Source organism: Phocoena phocoena, chromosome 14, assembly GCF_963924675.1.
Source record: "Phocoena phocoena chromosome 14, mPhoPho1.1, whole genome shotgun sequence".
In the NCBI taxonomy this organism is placed as follows: Eukaryota; Metazoa; Chordata; class Mammalia; order Artiodactyla; family Phocoenidae; genus Phocoena; species Phocoena phocoena.
Genome location: NC_089232.1, coordinates 70839459 through 70862132, shown reverse-complemented (window position 1 = coordinate 70862132; position 22674 = coordinate 70839459). Strand labels below are relative to the sequence as shown.

General features: G+C 50.0%; 1 protein-coding gene across 4 annotated transcripts in view; it reads right to left on the bottom strand.

Moving 5' to 3' along the window:
* Window positions 1–22114, bottom strand: part of ADCY3 (adenylate cyclase 3) — an 80243-nt gene extending 58129 nt beyond the window's left edge. For 3 of the 4 annotated variants that reach the window (XM_065891403.1, XM_065891402.1, XM_065891405.1), the window contains exon 1: window positions 21440–22114. In XM_065891403.1, coding sequence (XP_065747475.1) covers window positions 21440–22114 — 675 coding nt within the window. The remainder of the gene's footprint in view (window positions 1–21439) is intronic. The other variant, XM_065891404.1, reaches the window with a different exon arrangement.
* Window positions 22115–22674: the final 560 nt, after the last annotated feature.

Here is a 22674-nt window from a genome sequence, read left to right as displayed (position 1 = left end):
AAGGAAAAATGATTAAGACTCAGGAATCTAAATGCCACACTCCCCCAGGTGATTCTCTTTTATTCATTATTCTAGGTGGTGTAGTAAATGGCAAAACAAAGCCAAGATCCTCCAACCTTCCTGGTTCTTTAAACCAAACTATAAACATATGCGATCACTTTACGTTATCTCCCTATGCCTATTGCCTATTTTTCTTCCATCCGTTTTTTCTCTTTCCTTTTCTAACAATCTTCTGATCCTTGGTGCACCCTCACCCAGAGTTACTGCACTTCCTTACCGTCTTTCCCTATCTGACCAGCATCTCTTCCATACGTTCAAAGCCACATCCACTGAGATGTTTTCCATCCGTTCACCCTGTTTCATGTGTCCTACATTTAATTCAGTTCCCTGGTTTTCAATTCAGATCTTAAGTCATTTTCCAAGTTTCCTTCTGACTGTCCCAGCCCTGTCTCCCACTGCCCCCCATCTCCCTGCTCTTGGTAGAGCTAGTACACACTCGCATCAGACACTCCACAGCCCGGTCCTCTCCATGCACTGTCTTGGTCACATGACAAACAAAAACTTTCAAATTCCACAATCTGAGCCTCAAGCCGTGGCAAACTATCACCACTCCTAAAATTCTTCAGCCTCAAGTGTCTTGAATTAGCGCCACCTGAGTGGGCTCCCCTCCCCCTCCCTCAAGGGCTCCCAACCCTGCACCACCTGAGAATCACCTGGGGGCCATGCCCGGGCAGCATCCCAAAACAGTGAAACCTGAGGCCCAGACATGGCACCGTTAAAAACCTCCCAGGTGACTATATATGTGTAGCCCATGGTCAGTGGGAACACCCAAGTCTGTCACAGTCTCCCCAACCATCCCCGGGCTGAAGGTCCCATTTCTGCCAGCCAAGGGTTGGGACCAGAGCTCACCCGACTGTGCACCTCAGATAATTAGCACCCAGGCTTGCATCGTCTGAAGTAACCCTTTGTTGACTGACTGCTCTCCCTGTCGCTGGTGCTCCTTTCTGCACCTCCAGTGGGTCCTTCACTCCATCTGGTCTTTTTGGGTCTTCCTCATCGGCCTCTTCTTGCCATCACCTGGCCCAAACCCTCACCTCCCACAAGGCTGGACACAGACTCATTTCCCTGGCCCCTCTCTGGTCCTGTTAACCCACCCCCTGGTATCAGGTTAATCTTCCAAACTTAGCTTTTTGCAAGTTCCACCACCTGCTCAAAACACCTCAAGAGCTGACAATCTTCCAAACAGTAAAGTTCAAAATCCTCATTCTGGCATTCGAGGTCCTACATACTCTGGCCCCTGTGACCTTTTCTAAATATCGCCCACAGTCCCCTGATGTAAACCATCTGCTTTAGCCAAGGTGATGTCCCCAGCATTGTCACCCAGCAGGCACTCCTGACCTCAGCATATGTTGCAGCCCACACTCCGAGGGCCCTCAAACTTTTCCACTGAAGTACGTGGAGAGGAAGCTTCACCTCTTCCCTTGCTGGGGCACGTGGTTTTTGCATTCTATTCCATAAAAATCCATGCTTGTAATTACTATTTTTTTTTTTTTTTGGTCGCGCCATGTGGCATGTGGGATCTCAGTTCCCCGACCACGGATCGAACCCGCACACCCAGCAGTGGAAGCTCGGAGTCCTAACCACTGGACTGCCCTATATTACTATTTTTAAACGTCTTTAAATGTTTGCCTTTGAGTAAAACACATGTGTCTGTCTGTTATATTACACGCTCCGCTAGGGTGGGGACAAGATCTGTTCCAATCACCACTGTGTAGCCCGCACTGGACAAACACCTGGCACATAGGAGGTGCCCAGTGACTACTGGGTGAAGGAATGAATAGTGGGGGAAGGAGGGAGAGGATGAAGGAAGAGAGGGAGAAAAGGAAAAAGGTGAGGAGAGAAGGGCAGATGTTAACACCGATGCCATAGTTATCCTGAGGCCTCAAGTACACCGTAGTCGTAGACAAGCGCACCCCTGCATCCTCCAACGTGAGAAGCACCCCACCTGAACTGGCCCCCGACTGTATCCCCCATCACCTTCAGCCCTTCCCTCAAGATCTAGCTAAACCCTGCCTGCTCCGCAAAGCCTTCCCGGATGGCCCCGCCCCTGAGCTATCACACTCTCCTCGTGTTTCTCCTCTAGTTTCTTAACGAGGAAATAAGTGCAAGGTAAGTCATTAAGAGAAAAAAAAAAGTTTAAACACACAGCTACACTCTGCTCTCATTTTCAGAGTAGAAATGAAACAGGGCAGGAGCAGAAACAACAAAACATCGACAGTGGTTACCGTGTAAGGGAGGGAGATTCGGGACGATTTCTGTTTTCTTCTTTTTGCCTCATCTTTCTGCAGCTAATCTCTCTGTAGGGGCAAGACAGACAAGGGGCACCATCTGAAGTTTCTACTGTTCCATCCACTCGCTTGGAACACCCTGACCGTCAGCAGACCTGGGGACCCTTAACATCTTTTTTTTTAATTTATTTTGGCTGCGTTGGGTCTTCGTTGCTGTGCACAGGCTTTTTCTAGTTGCGGTGAGCGGGGGCTACTCTTTGTTGTGGTGCGCGGGCTTCTCATTGCGGTGGCTTCTCTTGTTGCGGATCACGGGCTCTAGGCGGGCGGGCTTCAGTAGCTGTGGCTCACGGGCTTAGTTGCTCCGCGGCATGTGGGATCTTCCCGGACCAGGGCTTGAACCCGTGTCCCCTGCGTTGGCAGGCAGATTCTTAACCACTGCGCCACCAGGGAAGCCCCCGGGGACCCTTAGAAACAGAGACTCCTCTTCACGGAAACTCCCTCCTTGCTCTCAGAGGCCCTCAGTAAACACCCCGTGGTGGGGAGCCCCACCCCAGAGCCGCTGAGAACCTCCCCTGGGCACCTGTTTCTACGGGACACACCTCGCCTCCTGCCAGACTTCTCAAAGGGCCAGTTGCGAAGATAAACCTTCCGTCAGCCTTCAGACAAGATCCGGCGCAGCACCCGAGGGCCTCAGCCCCTGCCCTCCCGCTCTGCTCGGTGAAGGGCGGGAATTTGGAACCACAGGATCACAGCCACCAGGAGTGAAGGGAGACGCCCCCGCCCAGAGCTGCCCAGCCAATCGTCTGTCACTCATCCTTCAGTGCCAACACGTGCAAAGGAGGCACCCTCTCGTAAACTGGAGCTGGTTCGGGTTATCCCCACAGAATCACCATCTCCTCTCACTAATGAGCCTTCCCTGGGGAAAGGCAGGGGCAAGGTGGCTGCAGTCAGTCGCGATGGTTCCACACAGAGTAATCGCTGCTGGCATAGAGGGTCTCTCGCCATCGCCCTCGAGGTCCCTTACAAACAATGCACACAGCTCACTTGGTCTAAGTTCTCCTTTGGACCTGGTTTTCTTCCTCTTCCCTCAAATGCTTTGTCCACCCGTGAGTGCTACCCTCGTCCTTTCCCTCAGAGACCGGCCACCCAGCTGGCAGGGATTTTCTCACCCTGGGAACACACATAACCCAGGTTTCCAAAAGAGCTCTAAAACCATCCCCTGGCTTCCGGAGAAGTTCCCGACTTTAAAAATATTTCCCTTTGGTTTTTGCCTGATTTCCCCACTAATCGGCCTTACACTTTTTTTTTTGTTTGTTTACGTTGCGCGGGCCTCTCACTGTTGTGGCCTCTCCCGTTGTGGAGCAGAGGCTCCAGACGCGCAGGCTCAGCGGCCATGGCTCATGGGCCCAGCCACCCCGTGCCATGTGGGATCTTCCCGGACCGGGGCACGAACCCGTGTCCTCTGCATCGGCAGGCGGACTCTCAACCACTGCGCCACCAGGGAAGCCCGGCCTTACACTTTTGACACATAAGAGACCAGATCTTCTCCCCACCTGAGTGGAGGACTGAGGCCCATATCAGCATCACCAGTGGTCTGCCGACAAGGGCATCCGAGTCTCTCCCAGCTCACGGCCGGCACCACACTTCCTGTGGCATCCTTCCTCTATGGGCGCCCGAGAACCATCTGTCCCTACCCTTCCCAATTAACACACACACACACACACACACACACACACACACACACACACACACACGCCATCTCTCAGTAAGGTAAACACTCAGGGACAGTAAAACACAGCAGTTAGAAACTGGGCCTGAATTCCAATTCTACCACCCCTGGCTGTGGCCTTGGGAGATGTAATCACTGCTCTAAGCTTGCTCCCTCCTCTATGAAATGAGAATGACATGATCCCCACCTCAGGGTGGGTTTGAGAATTTGTGAAGACGATGCATGTAACGCACGTGGCACAGTGCTGTGCTGGGCACACAGCAAGTCTTAGTAAGTGCTGGCTATGATTAGGTGTACGATAAATTCCCAGAATCACCACAACACTTTGTTCCCAATTCTCCAGCTCTCTTCATCTCCTTTAATACGTCTTCTCAGCACCTGGGAAGGCGGTAAGCACCAACGGCTCCTAAACCTGTTCTAAGGTTCTACCCTCAGACCTTCTGCTTTAGTATATTTGGAGGAGGGCCAGGAATCTGCATTCTGAAAAGCGCTCCTCCCCCACCCAGGAGATTCCAATGCCACCAGTCCTGTAACCTGATTACTGAATTTTACTATTTAAATACGATTCTGTGTCCCTTGGCGCTGTCCTGTAAAGTTCATCCTAATGTGAACTCACGTTGTCCCCCCATATGACTCTCAACTGTTTTCCTGCTGCCACGGCCCTCCCCCATTGCCCGTCAGCTCTCCCCAAGTCCACTGCGTGCCGGCCGGGCTGCAAGGCTGGTGATGCAGCTCCATCCCAGGACCCTGCTCCCAGCTGAAGGGCTCAGTCCCTCTTCTGTCCCTCTGCCCAATCTCTACTGGGAAGCCCCTTGTGGCAATGCCAGCAGCTGCGAGCCAACTGCCCAGACCATACTTATCAAGTACTTCCCTAGCCCACAGTGCTCTGCCTGCTGTCTAGGGACACCAGTAAACCTCGAGCCATTCGTCAACAAGTCCTCCTCCAGCCCCTACCCGGGAGGCAGAGTGACACCATGCAATGAACAACAGCTTTGGAGCCAGACAAGTTCCTAATTATCATTCCTTAGCAAGTCCCCTAAATCAGGTGCCCTGGTATATTGCAAAAGTTACCAAAATGTGACACAGAGACATAAAGTGAGCAAATGCTCCAGGAAAATGGTGCCAATAGACTTGCTTAATGTAGGGTTGCCACAAACCTTCAATCTGTAAAACACACAATGTCTGAGAACTGCAATAAAGCAAAGCACAATAAAATGAGGTATGCCTATATGCATCTTCAACTTAATACAGTCTACTTCAAATATTATTACTCTACATATAGTATAACAGTATATTTTCATTTCTTGCCTCCTGTCTTTTGTTCTATTGTTGTCATACATTATTCTTCTATGTTATAAACTCCACAGTACATCGTTTATATTTTTGCTTTAGACAGTCTTTTAAAAAGAGATTAAAAATGAGAAAAAATAACTTCCATTTTCCCACAGATTTACTATTTAGAGGCCTCTTCATTCTTCTGTGCAGTCCAAATTTCTATTTAGTATCATTTTTCTTCTGCTTGAAAAACTTTCATTAATACTTTTTGTGGTGCAGGTCAGCTGGTGATGAATTCTCTCAACTTTAATTTGTCTACAAAAAAGGCTTCACTTCATTTTCATTTTTTGAAGGACATTGGGTATAGAATTATAGATTGACCTCTTTTTCAGTTCTATTGTCTTCTGCCCTGAATAATTTCTGGCTAGACATCTACAATCATTCTTATCTCTGTTCCTCTATGTAATGTGTCTTTTTTTCTTTCTTTCTGGTTGTTTCTATGAGTTTCTCCTTAACTACTAGTATTAAGCAACTTGATTATGATGTGCCTTGGTATGATTCTCTTTATTTTTACTCTTTATATTTATTTGAGTTATTTTGAGCTTCTTGTACTGTGGATTTATAGTTTTCATCAAATTTGGAAATTTTTTCACTATTAGAAAAATGCTTTTTCTGTCTTCTCTCTGTTCTTCTTCTGGGACTCTGCTGCTCGCACTGCCTACAGGATGTAGTCAAAGCAATCTCAAATAGCTTTCTAGGTCATCCATTTGAGATCCCAAACTGCCTTCCAGCCTTCTCTTTTACTATCTCATACACCCAATTCTGCAGTCAAAAGTTCTGTGTGTGTGTGTGTGTGTGTGTGTGTGTATGCATCCTCACACCACTGCCCACCAGCAACTGTCTCTGCCCCTCACCAATCCAGGGCTCAAAATCTAATTTCCCCTTCATGGCACACCTCAGTACTGCCTCCTCCGTGAGAACTTTCCCAAGCAAGACAGAATGATGCCTTTTCTCTGTACTGTCACAGGTCTTGTCTGTCACAGTGGCTCCTTGAGAGCTTGCGGACATCCTGTCAAGTCATTTTGGGATGAGTCCCACCCTCAGACCCAAGAGAAAGAAAGCTATTGGACCCTGTGATGGGAGTAAGAGCGATGTTATGTCAAAATGCGCCTATGCGAGACTTTGCTGAGGAAGAAGCTGAGCACACAGTATTTTAGGAAAGAGTGAGTCAGGCAGCATCTCTCCTTTCTCCAAAGGGAAAAATGAGACACACAGCAGGTTAAGTCAATTATACTGAGCCAGAGGAAATATCCTCCAAGGATCTTCACTCTCAGACCAGTCTCTCAATGTAGCTCTCAAGAGTTGGAAAAAAACCATTCCAGCTTCCGACTTCCTTCTTTTAAAACCAGGGGGGCAGGAGTAGGCAATCATGTTCCAGGAAGCTACTCAGCTCTTGGATCCAGGTCTCTGGGGAGAGAACCCTGGCCTGGTAAGGTGTGGGAGGCCCCAAGAAAGCAAACAGAATTCCCAAAATTAGAAGAACAAAAGCAAAATGGACCACGCAACCAAGAGCAGCTCACCAGCAGAAGACATGAAGCCTGAGGCCATCCCAGTTTTACACTGGAAAGTCTTTCAATGGCCCAGAACTCCACACCATCCCTTCCAACACGCCCACACCAGGTGACGTGCGCTCCTTCCATCTCCACCTCTCATTCTCCCCACACAACCCCACTCAACAGCCTCCTACCTGAACAACTTCCTCCTACCACCCCAGTGGCCCCTCACTCACTCCTTCCACTCCATTACCCCAATGTCACCTGCCTGCAATGCCCACCCACCCCTCCCAGCCACCCGCCTTGGATGCTCCCACCTCCACGTAAGTTCCCGAAGCAGAGCCACTCTGGCTACTCAGGAACAGACTCTCCATCTCCTTCCTGCTTCCTGCTCCTGTCACGGGTCCCTGCCCCAGCACACAGTGGGGCACAGTGGAGCACAGAGTTCCCTCTTTGAGGGGTCAGAAGAGTACTGGCCTAGGGGCCAGGAGACCAAGGCTACAGACAGAGGCACTGAGACTGTCTGTGGGGCCTCAGGCAAGTCACTTCCCCTCTGGGCCTCAGCATCCCCTCTGGAAACGCTCAGTAATATCTCCGAGGCCACCCCTCCTGGCATAAGCAGTATGGGCAGCAGGGGCAGCAAGCAGCAGGAACAAGATCCTCTTAGGTGCAAACCCCAAGCCCTCCAGATCTGTAAATACCACTCAAGCACAATGCAGTTTGGCACCTCCCAACAGGGATAGAGTTTGGGGTTTTACATAGTGACAGATAAGCATATAATCATAGTAACACCTGCATCTGAATGGGGCTTTGTGGTTTACAAAGTGCTTCCACTCATCCTCTCATTACAACCTTGGCCACAACCCTGGAGGAGCTAGCGCGTATCACCAGCACGGTAAGATCAGGAAGCGAGCACTATTCTAAGAGCTTTATTAGCTCGCTGAGAGATTTAGTAACGAAGGCCCAGAGAGGACTAAGCAAGGTGACCAAGATCTCAGAGCTGGAAGAGGCAGATCCAGCCGCTGGAGCCCAGCATCCGGCCTGGCGGCTGGCTCGTGCTCACGGGGCTCCCACCCTCTATTCTCCTCACTTACTGAGGAGGAAACCAAGCTCAGCAACATCAAATGGTTTTCCTGAGACCTGCACCCACAGGGGCAGAGTTTGAGCTCAACTCCTGTTCACTGAAGAGTTGGTGATAAAACGGGCAAAGTCACAAACACAAAGGATGTCAGCACTCGGCGGGTACGTGGATACTACGGCGCTTCCTCAGCTACAGGAGCGGCTGCAGGTGCACGCGAGGGGCCACCAGAGTGGACCCCATGTGGGGGCCCCTGGCTGAAGGAGGGAAGGGCTTCAGTTCATGGGGACACCAGCTACCGGAATGTGTGGACGTTAGCGCTGACAGGTTTGCTTCGCTGATCTGCCGAAACTTACATACATAACCTCTCAATCCTAAATGTACATATATCACGTAAAAATGCAAATTCACAGAATGCTTTCTGGAAGTATACCCACCACACACTTGGCAACGGCTGCCTACGGTGGGGGGGGGGGGGCGGCAGAGGAAAGGGCGGCTTTTACTTTTATGCTTCGTACTTCTGCCTCGGTTGAATTATTTCTTACAATAAGCACAACACATGATATAGAAGAAAAATCAATCGTCACATCTATCTATCTGTAAAAAGGGACCCAATGTTAACAGTAGGTATCCTTGAAAGATAATATTATGGGTAATATTTTCCCGTACTACTTAGTATTTCCCAGGCTTTCCACAGTGAGCACATCTATTACTTTTATATTAAACAGAACCATATGAAATGAAATTGCCATTGTTTGCACATTGAAAGTGGTTGGATATTGGCCATTTCATGCGATTCAGCTTACTAAAAATTCACGCATCAACATTCAACAACTATTTATGGAGGAACTGCTCTGCGCCAGGTCCATATCCAGACGATGCTTTTTTTATTTTTTTTAAAGAAAGTAAATAAACCAGGACTTCCCTAGTGGCACAGTAATTAAGAATCCGCCTTCAAAAAAAAGAATCATCCTGCCAATGCAAGGGACACGGGTTCGAGCCCTGGTCCAGGTAGATCCCACATGCCGCAGAGCAAATAAGCCCGTGCACTGCAACTACTGAGCCTGCGTTCTAGAGCCAGCAAGCCACAACTACAGAAGCCCACGCACTTAGAGCCCGTGTTCCGCAACAAGAGAAGCCACCACAATGAGAAGCCTGTGCACTGCAACAAAGAGTAGCCCTGGCTCACCGCAACTAGAGGAAGCCCGTGCGCAGCAGCGAAGACCCAATGCAGCCAAAAATAAATATTTATTTTTTTTAAACCAAGCTGGGCCTCCCTTGTAGGCAGGACCTGAGGTTACTGTCTCTGTATCCCCAGGAACTTGTGTAAACATGTGTCCAGACCATATGTGTTTGGCTGAGTGAAAAGATAAATTTGTAGACAGAAGGACAATAGATGTCCATCAACAGGCACACGCATGCAATTATACATCCTAAGTAATCAACAACACACACAGTATCCCTGTAGGAAAAGAAGAGGGCAGACAAAGAAGAGGACGGCTCAGATCCTGGGTAACCTGATCATCGTGCTGATCTTTACTGCTCTGGCAGGGCGACAGGAACAGAGAAGCAGTGGGAAAGGGCGAGGTATAGGGGGCGTGCAGGCTGCAGAGGGACACGGCCGTGGTCAGAGGGCAGCCCAGGGAGGCAAACATACCTCCAGCCCCGAGCAGCAGTTCCAGCGGAACGGTCCCTGGGAACAAACAGTTCCTCAGCCGCCCCAATCCCTTAAACAGCACACCCTGCCAGGCCGGGAACATTCCGTCAGTCTCTGGAGAGCTGTCCTGCCATCTAAGCAGCAGTGGGCTCCTCTATGTTAACTTCAATTTTCACGTGGACTACACTTCTTTTATTAAGACCTGATGCCTAAATTTTCCAGGAGTGGAGACCATCCTCCCCACCAAACCTCAAATTACAGCTGTAGAATTTTACCTCTAGCATTTGTGTCCTGCGACAAGGCAAGATGGGCAGGGTTCTTAGAGCAGGCAGGGGGAAATGCGTGTAAAACGGAAGAAGGTGGACTTCCCTGGTGGCGCAGTGAGAGTCTGCCTGCCGATGCAGTGGACGCGGGTTCATGCCCCGGTCCGGGAGGATCCCACATGCCACAGAGCGGCTGGGCCCGTGAGCCATGGCCGCTGAGCCTGCACTTCCGGAGCCTGTGCTCCGCAACGGGAGAGGCCACAGCAGTGAGAGGCCGGCGTACCGCAAAAAAAAAAAAAAAAAGGGGAGAAGGCACCCCAAGCACCACGTTTCAGTTTGCAGCCAAAGAGAAGTGCTAGCATGATGTAAGGTCCGGAAATGTCACCTGAGGACTTCTTGAAAAAGTTCAATGGGTTAGGCTGAAGAGGAGACAGAGAGAGAGCAAGATGGCTGAACTCAAATACTAGGAGGGCTGCTGGGTAGAGAACAAGAGGCAGACGTGTGCACTTCCTCTGGATAAACTAGAACCAGGACCAGATGTTAAGAGGGGGCAGGATGGGGCTCCAGTAGGAGGGCCAGGAGCAAAGGACCACCTGAAGCTTATCCACCCCCTGTAAAACCTGCTGACCTTACACGCACAGCTGGCAGGATCCTCTCCAAAACTTTCCTGCACATCTGCTCCGACTTCTGGAGTGTCTCCCAAAAGTCAGTTGTGTTTAGTCCCAAACCTGCTTATGTCAGTTGTTTTTTGGTATTATATTTACATAACTTACTGAAGAACCTAAACAGATAAAATATGAGTATGAAAGACAGCTGTTATTTCTAAGAAAAGTAAAGTGAACATTTTGGAAGTTCCTGAATGAATGTAAGTAGCTAATAGAAACTGCTGCTGAATTAGACGCGGGCAAAACGGCAAAAATTTAGCCAAAAAAAAAAAGTCATAAAAATCTAGGATTCTGCACCTAGATTAGTTCCAAGTGACTTTTAATCCTCCCTCCACTTTAAGGAAACTAGAAATTACAGAGGACACATCTTAGCTACAAAAGGCCTCAAGGAACACCAACAAGAGCACCCAGATGTGAAGGAAAGATTTTTCCTTTCCATAAAAGCTGAGCAGCTAAATGTTTTCCACTGAAATAAGCTATTTTAATGCATATAAATGTATATATTTATGTGCAATTTTTTGTGATTGCTGGATTCTACTGACTTTTAAAAATCTACTTTGTTGAGTTATAGTTTGCATACAATAAAGAGCACCCGTGTAAAATGTGTATTTTGGGAATTCCCTGGCAGTCCAGTGGTTAGGACTCTGCATTTCCACCGCAGGGGGCCGGAGTTCAATCCCTGGTTGGGGAACTGAGATCCCCCAAGCCACGTGGTATGGCCTAATAATAATAATAGTAGATAATAAAATGTACATTTTGATGAGTGTTGACAAATTCACACAGCTGTGTGACTACATCCACAATCACCACAGGGAACGCTTCCTTCACCTCAGAATGTTCTTTGTGCCCCATCCAAACCCCCCCTCGCCCCACAGTGTCTAAGGCATCATGGCTCTTACACACACAATGTGTCAAGGTCATCCAATGACCACCGGTGCTTACCACCATCTAGCTTTGTTTTTACTCCCTTTTTTTCACATACAGTAAAATTCACTCTCTTTGGTGTATAATTATGTGTTCTGACACACAGTTATGTGACCACTATCACAATAATTTAACTTTTTGCATTAACTGGCCAACCACCTATCTCAGTCTCATCAGATTAGAGGACTTGCACTGCATTTGGACCTAGAAGGCTTGGACTTGACACCAGCCACACTGCATCTTCACTCTCTGACCCTGGGCACTTTATTAGCCCTGTAAATTGAACTGTGAGCTCCATGATCTTTTCTACCGCTAAATCCAGTGATAAGTGCCATGAGGTGTGCGTGAAAACGAACAAAATGAGGCCACCCAGGAGCAACGGGGACACCCCACAGCCCTGTGTCCCCTTTATTCGCAATAAAGGAAACAAGCTCCACACAGCTCAAGCATTCAACCTAATGGAAGAACAGGTTTGACACTCCTCCAGTCCAAATCATTCCAGAGACTTCCTTCACTGTCTCCCCCACTTGCCACTAAATTTTTTTTTAAACATCTTTATTGGAGTATAATTGCTTTACAATGTTGTGTTAGTTTCTGCTGTATAACAAAGTGAATCAGCTATATGTATACATATATCCCCATATCCCCTCCCTCTTGCATCTCCCTCCCACCCTCCCTATCCCACCCCTGTAGGTGGTCACAAAGCACTGAGCTGATCGCCCTGCGCTATGCGGCTGCTTCCCCACTAGCTATCTATTTTACATTTGGTAGTGTACATATGTCCATGCCACTCTCTCACCTCGTCCCAGCTTACCCTTCCCCCTCCCCGTGTCCTCAAGTCCTTTTTCTACGTCTCCTGCTACTAATCTTAACTGATTCCTCCAAAAAGAAAGAATAAAGGAAAAAGATATTAAGTGAAAAGCCACAGCTGTGATGCAAACCAACAACGCTGCATCAAAAGTACAGAATTGTTTGTCCTCATAGGGAACTTCAACTGAAAAGCATGTCTCATTTCTAAGACAACAACAAGAAAAATGGTGGCCCAGCAAAAAAATAAATAAATAATGGGGTGATGAGTGTCTGATGACCCAATCCAGGTGCCCTCCAGACATCCAGAGCATGGAGCTGCTCTTCCCTCCCTTGCGGCTGGCCCCAGCTTTTTAAAAATTCCTCTCCATCAGAGCCACTAATACTAATGACAGCGACAGCCAAAGCAACAAGCATTTTTCTAGCACCAGCTGTGTATCCGGCCCTGCACCAACCAAAAGGACATGTTTTCATCGCTAGTATGTGTTTCATCCCTATCCTAACCCAGCGAAGGAGGTGTTATTAGGCCACTTCACAGACCAGAAACTAGACTTAGATTGAATAATGTACACAGGATCCCCCAGCTGGTAAGTGGGGGGAGCCAGGAAGTAAACCAAGTCAATGACTATGAAGCCAGGGCTCTCAGATTCCCGAAGCAGAAAAGCCCACCCGCGGGTCAGGTTTCTGGGGCCCCTTCGTTAGTTTAAGATGTAGAGGTCAGTTGGTCTGAGACGGGACACTGAAGGGATAGGACATGGTGGTTCCCTAAAGTAACCACCTACATTGGGCCCTTTACTGAAATAAAGAGGCAGTGTCCCAGATCTGTCCCCAGAGATGGGCAATATAATATTCACAACTACAACCCCAATTTAGGGAAGGGGGGATTAATGTGTCTTTCAGAGTGCTCAATAGCGCACAATGAAAGACAAACCGTAATCACGCGTAGGAGTTTAAAAAACAGAGCGCTGACAAGTGAGAAACTGTGGCCCTTTTCTGGCAATCTGGGGGAAGCTGTGTCTAGCTGACAGCGTCGCGCAGTGCTGGGAAACCAGTCCGGGGCGGCAGGGGGCAGCTCCCAGCCCCAGCCTGGGAAGATGACCGCCCCCCAGCACCAGGCAATGCCCTTTGCTCAGATTCCCCTCCAGGAAATTAGTGATTTGGTTTCTTAGGAATTTGCAGTAAATTTGTGCCAAATAACAGAGTATTCCCCTTCCTGGGAGGGTGGGAAGGGCCACCTACCACCAGGAGGTCGGTGACTAAGCCTTGGGCTTATGGGTCAGTCTCTTAAGAATGAAACCCAGGGGGATCAATTCCCCAGGGGCCGGTTCCCTTGGGTGAAAAACTCAGCCTTCCAGGGGCAGCCAAGGAGCCCACCTAGGGCCAACTCTGGCCTGGAAAGGTGGTTGCCTAGCCTGATGCTGCCAGCTCTGACTCAGCTGGCCCCAAGTTACATTTCATGGGGACCGGTCCTAAAATGACACGGAACACAACCCACAACCACGGAAATCCTGCAAGAGTTCAAATCCAGTCTGCTTACGCTGGGGTTTTGAATGGGGGTAAAGCGTGGGGTGGGATTTCTTCTGAAACGTGTCATTTTCTTTTCTGTTTACAACAAAGAAAGTGCTCTTGAAGAGAGGAACGGGAAAGGGGAAGACAAGGTTTCATTACTAATCAAAGCAAATTTCTTTGGAACCAAAGTGGAATTTTGCTGGGAGAAACAGCTGAAAACGTGATCAGAGGAAGGAAGGAGCATTAGATACAAAATCACCAGGAGGGGACAGGAGAGAGGCAATGGGCCTGCTAGTATTACATACAAATAATAATAAGAAGATGATAAATAATAATAAGATGATAAATACATAAAATTAATAAATTAAGAGTAACCAAATGCCCTACAGAAAAGGAACAGTTAATTATGGTACATTTAGCCAACATCATGTTATGCAGCCATTAAAAATGATGATTGCAGGGCTTCCCTGGTGGCGCAGTGATTGAGAGTCCGCCTGCCGATGCAGGGGACACGGGTTCGTGCCCCGGTCCGGGAGGATCCCACATGCCGCGGAGCAGCTGGGTCCGTGAGCCATGGCCGCTGGGCCTGCACGTCCAGAGCCTGTGCTCCGCAACGGGAGAGGCCACGGCAGTGAGAGGCCCACATACCGCAAAAAAAAAAAAAAAAAAAAAACAACAAGTGGCAAAGGAGTACTGATTAGCACTCTTGAAGAGTTATATAAGTCTTGCTTTAAAAACATCATTCTCAAATCACTTAGGTTAGTACCAGAACATTTCCCTAGCCTGGATCTAACCAAAAATTTATCAAACTGTCAACCAGAGTTGATGAGGAAGGAAGTAAAGATAAAAGCAAAGCAGGAAGGTATTTATTCAACAAACATTTATAGAGTGACCGTCAGGACCAAGGCACTGCAAGGGGCTGCAGAGGGCCTGTACTATTGGTCTTACTCTCCTTGAGGCAAACAACCACCTGCTAGGAAGACAAATTCGACATGTTTCTGAAGGACGCACACTGGCAAATTCCCACCTCCTGGGAAAGGAATACAAACGTCAGAGCCAGGCTGCCCATCTAGCTGACATGTGGACAGAAAGGGCCGGCACTGGTGCTGGGGTCGTGACTAGAGACAGGTGTGCCTCCCCGTAACCTAGTGCAGTACCCTGGACAGAAAGGGTATGCGTGTTGGAAAAGTTAAGAAAAAAATTCTTCTTCTGAAGGTAAGGTAAGGCAAAGCCCACGCAGGTGAACCACGAGCCATCATCTTTTCACGTGCGATGCAGTTTCTAACTTTCTGAAAAATCTTAGAAATGATGTATTGGCTTTCATAGAGAACCAATACCTTCAAAAAGTTACATACAGTCATCTCTCAGTATCTGCAGAAGACTGGTTCTAGGGGCCTCCGTGGATAGCAATGGCATATATAAAATGGCATAGTACAACGAAGACAGTTGGCCCTCCATATCTGCAGGTTTCACATTCACAGATACAGAGGGCTGACTATACAGCCAACTATACAGTGGACCACATTTCTCACTTCTGAGGCACCCTGTGGTACCCCACCCAGACTCATGGCTCTCTTCATCTCTTCTCCCCAACATCCACCACGTGCCACCTGGTTTAGTAAACAGCCTCAGAAGATGGCTGCCCTCCATTCCTTCCTTCCCTGTATGTACACATCTCCCTCATGTCAAGGCGTAGAATCAATTTCCCCTAATCTTGCACCTGGGTTACCCCTGTGATGTGCTTTGACCAATAGTGATGGGTCTAGCCTTTAAAACCTCTGATAGCTACCACTGTCTCCCAGACACCACCATGCTGTGAGGAAGCCCAAGCTAACCACTTGGAGGGGTCACTGGAGAAGCTCAACGGCTTCAGACATGTGAGTAAGGCCTTCTTAGAGCTTGCCAACAAAGCTGTCAGCTGAATGCCGGCAATGAATGAAATAGTCCAGGCAGCCAAGTGAGTGACCTCGGCCACTGCCACGTGAGGCAGAGAAGCGTCCAGCTGAACACAGTCAACCCAGAGAATCATGAGATAAACTGTTACTGTTTTAAGCCAAGAACAGTTGTTATTGCTTTAAATTTTGAGGTTATATGTTATATAACCATGGATCACTGAAACAGGGTAAATGAAGGAAACATGTGCAGTAATGCCACTGAGAAACGGGCCAACCCACATTAGTGAACTTCCTAGAGAGCCAAAACGTAATCCTTATTTGTCCAAATGTGTTCTTATCCATTTCTGACGAAAACGTTTTTAGAATGCAGTATTAGACCTCACTTTATACTGACTGTAATTTAATATTCTCTTGAAGTGGGCGTCATGATTACAGATATTGGTTACTACAATGTCCTGTAATGTAACAATGCCTCCTAAAGGTGCATAAGGAATGTCGGCTGCAACACTGAACCCCCAGACAGCTCTGCTCCTTGATCAGGGGCAATACTTCTGCCGCTAGAAACACCTCCTCAACCCCCATGTCGTTCCTTCTCATGGTTGTGGGTGGAGAAACTAAAGACCCAATCCTGTTGGAACTGTATCTCAACAGACTATTACGGAAGATCTTTTATGACTGCAGAAGAGAAGGAACTCTGGAATCCCACTGACCTATATTCGAACCCTGCTCCTCTCCCTTCTAGCTATGTGGCTCCGGACAAGCCATTTCACTCATCACACATTTCAGTTTCCCCATCTGTAAAAAGAAAATACTTTCTACCTCTTGCTGGAAAATACTTGACTGAAATACAGCAAGAGTTCAGTAAACTGAGTACCTTGTCCATCCCCATGTTCGCTGGGTTTCCACCTAGGGGTTATCTCTGAGCTCACAGGTCTGAGTGTCGGTCAGGACTGTACCCGCGGTAAAGTAGATCATCACGAGTGCATATGTTCATGAGGGGACAGCTGGGGGTTGGCTGAAGGTTTATTCGGGGTTGGAGCACCCTACTGGGATTCACTGCACGTTGATGAAGAAATTGCAGAATAACCTGGAGTCCTAGCAATTCTGCCTCTTGGAGATTTCACCAGACTTTGGCATGGAGACTGGTGCCTGGCCCTGGCCCCACTGACGCGGCTCTCTCCAGAAAAACCCGGCTGATGACAAAGTGTTGATTTAAAATAATAAACACGAGGACTCCGATGTGCATGGCAAAATGTCAGTGAAATCACGTGGGTGAAAGGTGGGACCTAAAATGCATTTGCACGATGACGCCAGACTGGAAACACCCTGTTTACACACAGAAAAGGATCAGAAAAGGCCCCAGAGAAATGTGACCAGGGGAAGCATTGAGGGGGGAACTTTCTGCAAAGTTGTTTACATGTTCAATAATTGACTATTCTTCCCCCACGTGCAGCTGGATTCGATGGCCTCCTGGTCCCCTTCTGTGCATTTCCTTATTATCCCGGTTCCTACGTGATACCCATCTGCACGCTTTTTGTAGAGGATGAGCCATCTGTGGGACAGGGGGCAGAGCCTAGGGCCAAAGGACCAAGAACCGGGTTGGCTTTGCCGCCTCCCAGCCTGTGTCCTGCACACACGCATCAGCTGCTCAGAGCCCCAGGCTGCTGCCTCCCCGCCCAGCTCCCGTTCCTGCTTCCCCCACTCACTTCTCATACACTCCTGGCCACATTCCCAACAGGAACATTCTGTCACAGGCTTCTCCCTGCCCTTGCAACCAATTCCCAGGGTGAAACAGAGGGGCGCTTCCTATGATATTTTAGGTCCTCCCACCTCTTGGCACTATTCTTCAACACTGCTTATAGCAAAGGCATCTGGGGGCAGCCACAGATGCAGGAAGGAGGCCCAGATGCCAGCTTCCAGAGAAAAAGAGGCTTTCAGGGAAGCCCCCTGCCCCTCACACCCACCATCTCACTCACCAGTGACCCCTCCCTAGTTATCCAGCCCCTCTGTCTTCTCTCGTCCTCCTGAGTCTCAGTTTCCTCATCTGTAAAATGGAGCCAGTAACACCCAGGATTAATTGAGACGATGTGTATGAACTTTAGCTCCAGCCTACGGACAGGGCATCTGAAGCATCAGCTTCCTCACACCCTCCCCGCTGAAGCCCCCCGGAGCCGAATGTTCATTCACCGGGCGAATGATTTGCTCTGTGATTTGTAGGTGTGAAAGGAATCACACATCCACTGCTCTATCATGTTCTCATTTGTGAATAAAGGTCTTAACAGGCTAGTAACTCCAAGAGAGAGTTTTGCCCCTAAATAGCCTTTCTGCTGTGAAATAAAGCTATAAAATATTTTTCAGGGGTTCCTCGCTCCTAACTTGCCACAGTCTCATTCCTTTAAGGACCCTGTCAGAAGCTAACAGGTGTCTGTGAGGCACATGTGAGGGTCTTGGGAGCAGCCACGGGCCGCAGGAATGTTCCCTACCTCGGCTGCATTTTCTCCCCACTCCCATCTCCCCCTTCATCCTCCCCCATCAGCAGCTACCTGGTCCTGCCCTCCACCCGCTCCTGCTTCATCAGCTCACCCCTTGGGTGGCTCAGGGTGAGTAAAAGGCAAGCTGGGCCAGGAGCCAGGCAAGGGGAGGGATGTGGGAAAGGCCTGCTTGCTCCTCCCTCCCTCCAACCCCATGCCGCGCTCTCCTCCACCACAGCCTCCGACATGATCTGACGCCCTTCAGTCCCAGACCCCAAAGGCTGCGAGGCGTACCTGTTGCTCAGTTAGAGCCACCCATTCACTGATAAACGAAGCCCCAGCATCGCCCCATCTCACAGCTCCGGACTCCATCTGCTGTTCAGTGGGAACCCCGACCTGCCTACCTCCCAAGAGAAGAACCCAGGCAACGCAGGCTGTGTGGCTTGTCTCTGATACTTCAGGCTACCCTGAGGCCCCTGTGTCCTTCTGTCTTTCTCCCACAGAGCCAAATACGGGTTTCAGGGGATGAAGGGTGCAGAGGAAGAAGACTTGGGCACTGGAAAGGTTCCTTCAGTGCTGCCGGTGACAGCAGCACTCACAAACCCCCAGAAATCCAGTGTCTGCTTCTAACTGGGAAACTGGATTCATCCCCCCACCAGCCCAGAAGGGGGTCTCTGGCTGGAGCCAACAGGTGACGGGAGAAGAGAAAGAAAAAGGGAGTCTATGGGCAGAAGAAAGCAAAGCAAGGAGGTGCCGGGGGCTGGTGCTACTCTGATTGTGGGGGGAGAGGGGGTCTGGTTGCCGGTTCTCATATCCCTGTCCTCCAGCCCCTGCCCACTCCTATCCCTGATGGTGCCCCATGCCGGGAGGTAACAGGGGACCAGGGGAGCTGCAGGCAGGTGAGCGAGCTTCATTCCATGGCCGGGGGTGGGGGGGGGGGTCTAGGTGCTCTCTCCATGACAACACGGGGCCACAGGGGGCTCAGAGTTCCACCGTATTCTGAGAGACCAAATGCAGGGACACTGTGACTTAAGACTTTGGTGAGTGGGCCTGGGAACCCAGGCACCTTTCAAAAAGTCACATGATGGGACTTCCCTGATGGTCCAGTGGGTAAGACTCCACGCTCCCAATGCAGGGGGCCCAAGTTTGATCCCTGGTGGGGGAACCAGATCCCACATGCATGCCACAACTAAAGATCCTGCATGCTGCAACTAAGACCTGGTGCAGCCTAAATAAATAAATATTTTTTTTAATTGTTAAAAAAAAAAAAAATATATATATATATATATATATATATATAAAGTCACATTAGTCCCAAACAAGTGACTCAGAAACTTCTGGAACACAGCCCACTGAAAGCTGGGGCCTCCTGCATTCTATCTCGGGCTCCCAAACGGACCTTGGGAGTCACCTCTCCCTCCCCATCTAGTCCCAAAGCTGCATCCAAGGCACTGCCTCCATGTCAAGGTCATGCTCTCCTGGGATGCTAAGATTGCTATTCTTGATTTACTTATTTTTCTATCTTTTTTTTCTGTTTCCTAATCTTTTGGAGTTTTTCTTAGCAGCGCCCAAAGGACACCAGCAATCAAGGGTTCAGCCTCTTGGGCTCCAGTGGGGACAATTTCTGATTTGCTCCCTTCATGGGCAGCAAAGCACATGGGAAACTCATGTGGTCCAGGGGCCCTGGCAGAGAGAAAAGGGCTAGACGTGACTGTTCAGTAAAAGGAAAGGGTTCAGAGTTTGATCCCAGGCCCCAGAGGCTGCCATGCCCACCTATCTGCCCCCAAGCTGTGCTTGTCACCGATTCCTGATAGGAATGCCTCTCGCCATTCTTGCCCAGACAGCTTCCAGCAGGGCCCTCAGCTGGCAGCAGCACAACCTTAGGTTCAACAACCCGCAAGTCATGAGGGGAATGGCAGGCTGTCACCCTTTACGCACAGGGCATTGGGAGAAAAAGGGACTTTTCTGTGTGCCTGCACCAATCCGTGTGCACCAGCCCAGGGCTGGGCCCTTGCAGCATCAAGACACAAAGCTTCTGTGAGAGAGGACACTGTATGAGCCAGAATGGGAAAACAGGAAGAATATTGGTCCAAGAACTAGGAAAAATTTAAAACAGAAGAAAAACCTGTGTTTCAATCTAACTAAGCGGGAGGCAATGGGACGGCCCCACAGGTTTCTTGCATCAACCACCAACGGCACTGCTGCGCCCCTGGACACTCAGCCCCCAATCACAGGAGACTAATGGCTTTGGCCAAGATGGCGGTAGCAGTGTGAAATAGTAGCAAGAGCACTGAAATGGGAATCTAGAAATGGACATTCTAGCCGCTGGCTGCCACAACTAGCTGTGTGGCCTTAGACAGGTCACTCTCCATCTCTGGGCTCATATATAAAATAAGCAGGTAGTGGGTAGGACGCACAGCTGTGGAATTCATTGACTCTAAGCCCTGTGGAGCCCCCGCCCCCAGATAGGTTACCAGATAATAAGTGCAGAAGGCCAGGAATCACACCTCCCGATCTCTGTGGCCCCTCAGAACCTACTCGGGGTCTTGGCACCCAGTGGGAGCACAAGACTATCTATTAGTTAAGCTGAGGCCAAAATTTCGCCCCTTCCACAGGAAGGCATCCTCCGGAGCCAGCAGACACCCCCTCACTGTGGCCGGAGACCCTGGCCCCGTTTGCATCCCCATGACATGCCTTCTGTGGGGAGACCACCACTCCCTATATCATCTGACTGCTCGGCACCCTGAGCTCCCAGCAGAAGTGGGATTTACGACAAACACACAGTCCTTCACGTCTCCTTATCTGAGGTTACCCACAACCTTTGATCTTAATATCAACCACTTTAGGCAGGCCAACTCTGTCCCCATTTGACAAAGGAGCACTGAGTCCACACACTCAGTCTCTCGCCGAAACCAGTCGATGACAAGCTAGAGACCAGAAGCCAAGGGTGCCCTCTTTCCCCACAAGAGGTCTTCCCAGCAGAGCTCAACAACAAACACAAGGCTGCCTCGCTCAAGACCAGGCCCAGGCGGGCCTTCCTGCCACCCACGCGGGCTGGGCACAGGTGACAGAGTGGCCAATGTCCGGAAATCCTCCAACCCCTAAGGCCAACCACAGACGAGCTCTATTGCAAAGCCAGGGGTTGAGGGAGAGCTGGTCCTTCCTGCACAGGCAGATGAGAACCCCAGACCACGACCCCTGCCCCCTGACATTCTGACTCAAGGGCAAAGAAAACAATGCCACCCCCATCTCCAAAACGGGTACCACCTCAGCTGAGAGCTGCTGGGAAGAGAAGCCGCTGGGTGGGACAAAAGGTGGCACTCACCTCCCTCAGCAACTGCATCCCCTTCAGCCCGTCCCGCTGCTGCTGGGCCACGGTGACCCCCAAGACGAGCGTGTGCACGACGCAGGAGACCACAGAGATGATGACGATGGGGCTGAGGCTGAGGGGCAGCGTGATGAAGAAGGAGAAGACAAAGAAGGCCTGCCAGCCCACCGTGTCGCTGGCTGCATGGGCGCGGGAGAAGTTCAGGCCCAGGTAGGAGAAGACCTGGGTTGTTATCAGCAGCCACAGCAGGTAGGGCACCACTTTTCGGGTGACCCGGTTGGGCAGCAGTCCCTTTTTGCAGAGCACAAACAGGATGATGTCCAACACCAGCCCGACCCCAGCCACAGCCAGGGGAGCCAGCTTGTCACTGGAGAAGACCACCGCGCACATGACCACCACGTAGCAGTCGAAGAGGGCCGCGAATACCACCAGCACCAGCAGCGTCTCATGCCGCTGCCTTTTGAAGTAGGTCTGGTACAGGTTCTCCAAGGACTCCGGCACGAAGGTCAGCCGCATGAAGCGAGGCAGGCACATGCAGGATCCCGAGTTCCGGACAGAGATCTCATGGGTCCGGCCCACCCTGCGGTCAGGGTCAGAGGGCAGGCTGACAGAGTACTCGGCTGAGTACTCGGCCGAGTACTCAGGATCGGAGAAGCCCTGGGTCCTCGGCATCCTGGCTGGTCTGCTTCTACTGGCTCTGGAGAAGCGGACGGTGAACAGAGGAAGGACTCTGGAATGGGCCACCTACCAGGGCTCTTGGGGACCTGGGGCAGGCCGACGGCCGGCCCCCTCGGGCAGGAACACAGAGCTGGCTTCCCCGGCACAGGCAGCACTGACCATCTGGAACTTAAAAGGACATCACTGAGTAGAAGCCCCTCTTCCTTCCTACCTGTGCTTTCTCCACAATCCACCCCAGCTGTCAAAGAATCCTTGCTTCAAGGGGCTCCAGAACCAGGGCCGTTCTCCCGCCTCCCCCATGCTCACTCCACCACCCGACCACACACACTTAGTCCTGTCTGCCCAAACACTCCGTCTCCTGTCTCTGCCTATGGACTGGCCTGGCCACCTCTCCATCCGTCGCACCCTTGGTCATCTCGTCTCTCTCAGTCCCTGACTTCCTCACGTAAATCTCCTCCAGGCCCAAGCCTTAGAAGGTCTAGATAAAACATGATAGAAAAAAACCCAGAGCCATCCTGGGGGTTCCCGAATCTTCCTCTGTTTACTTCCTTTCC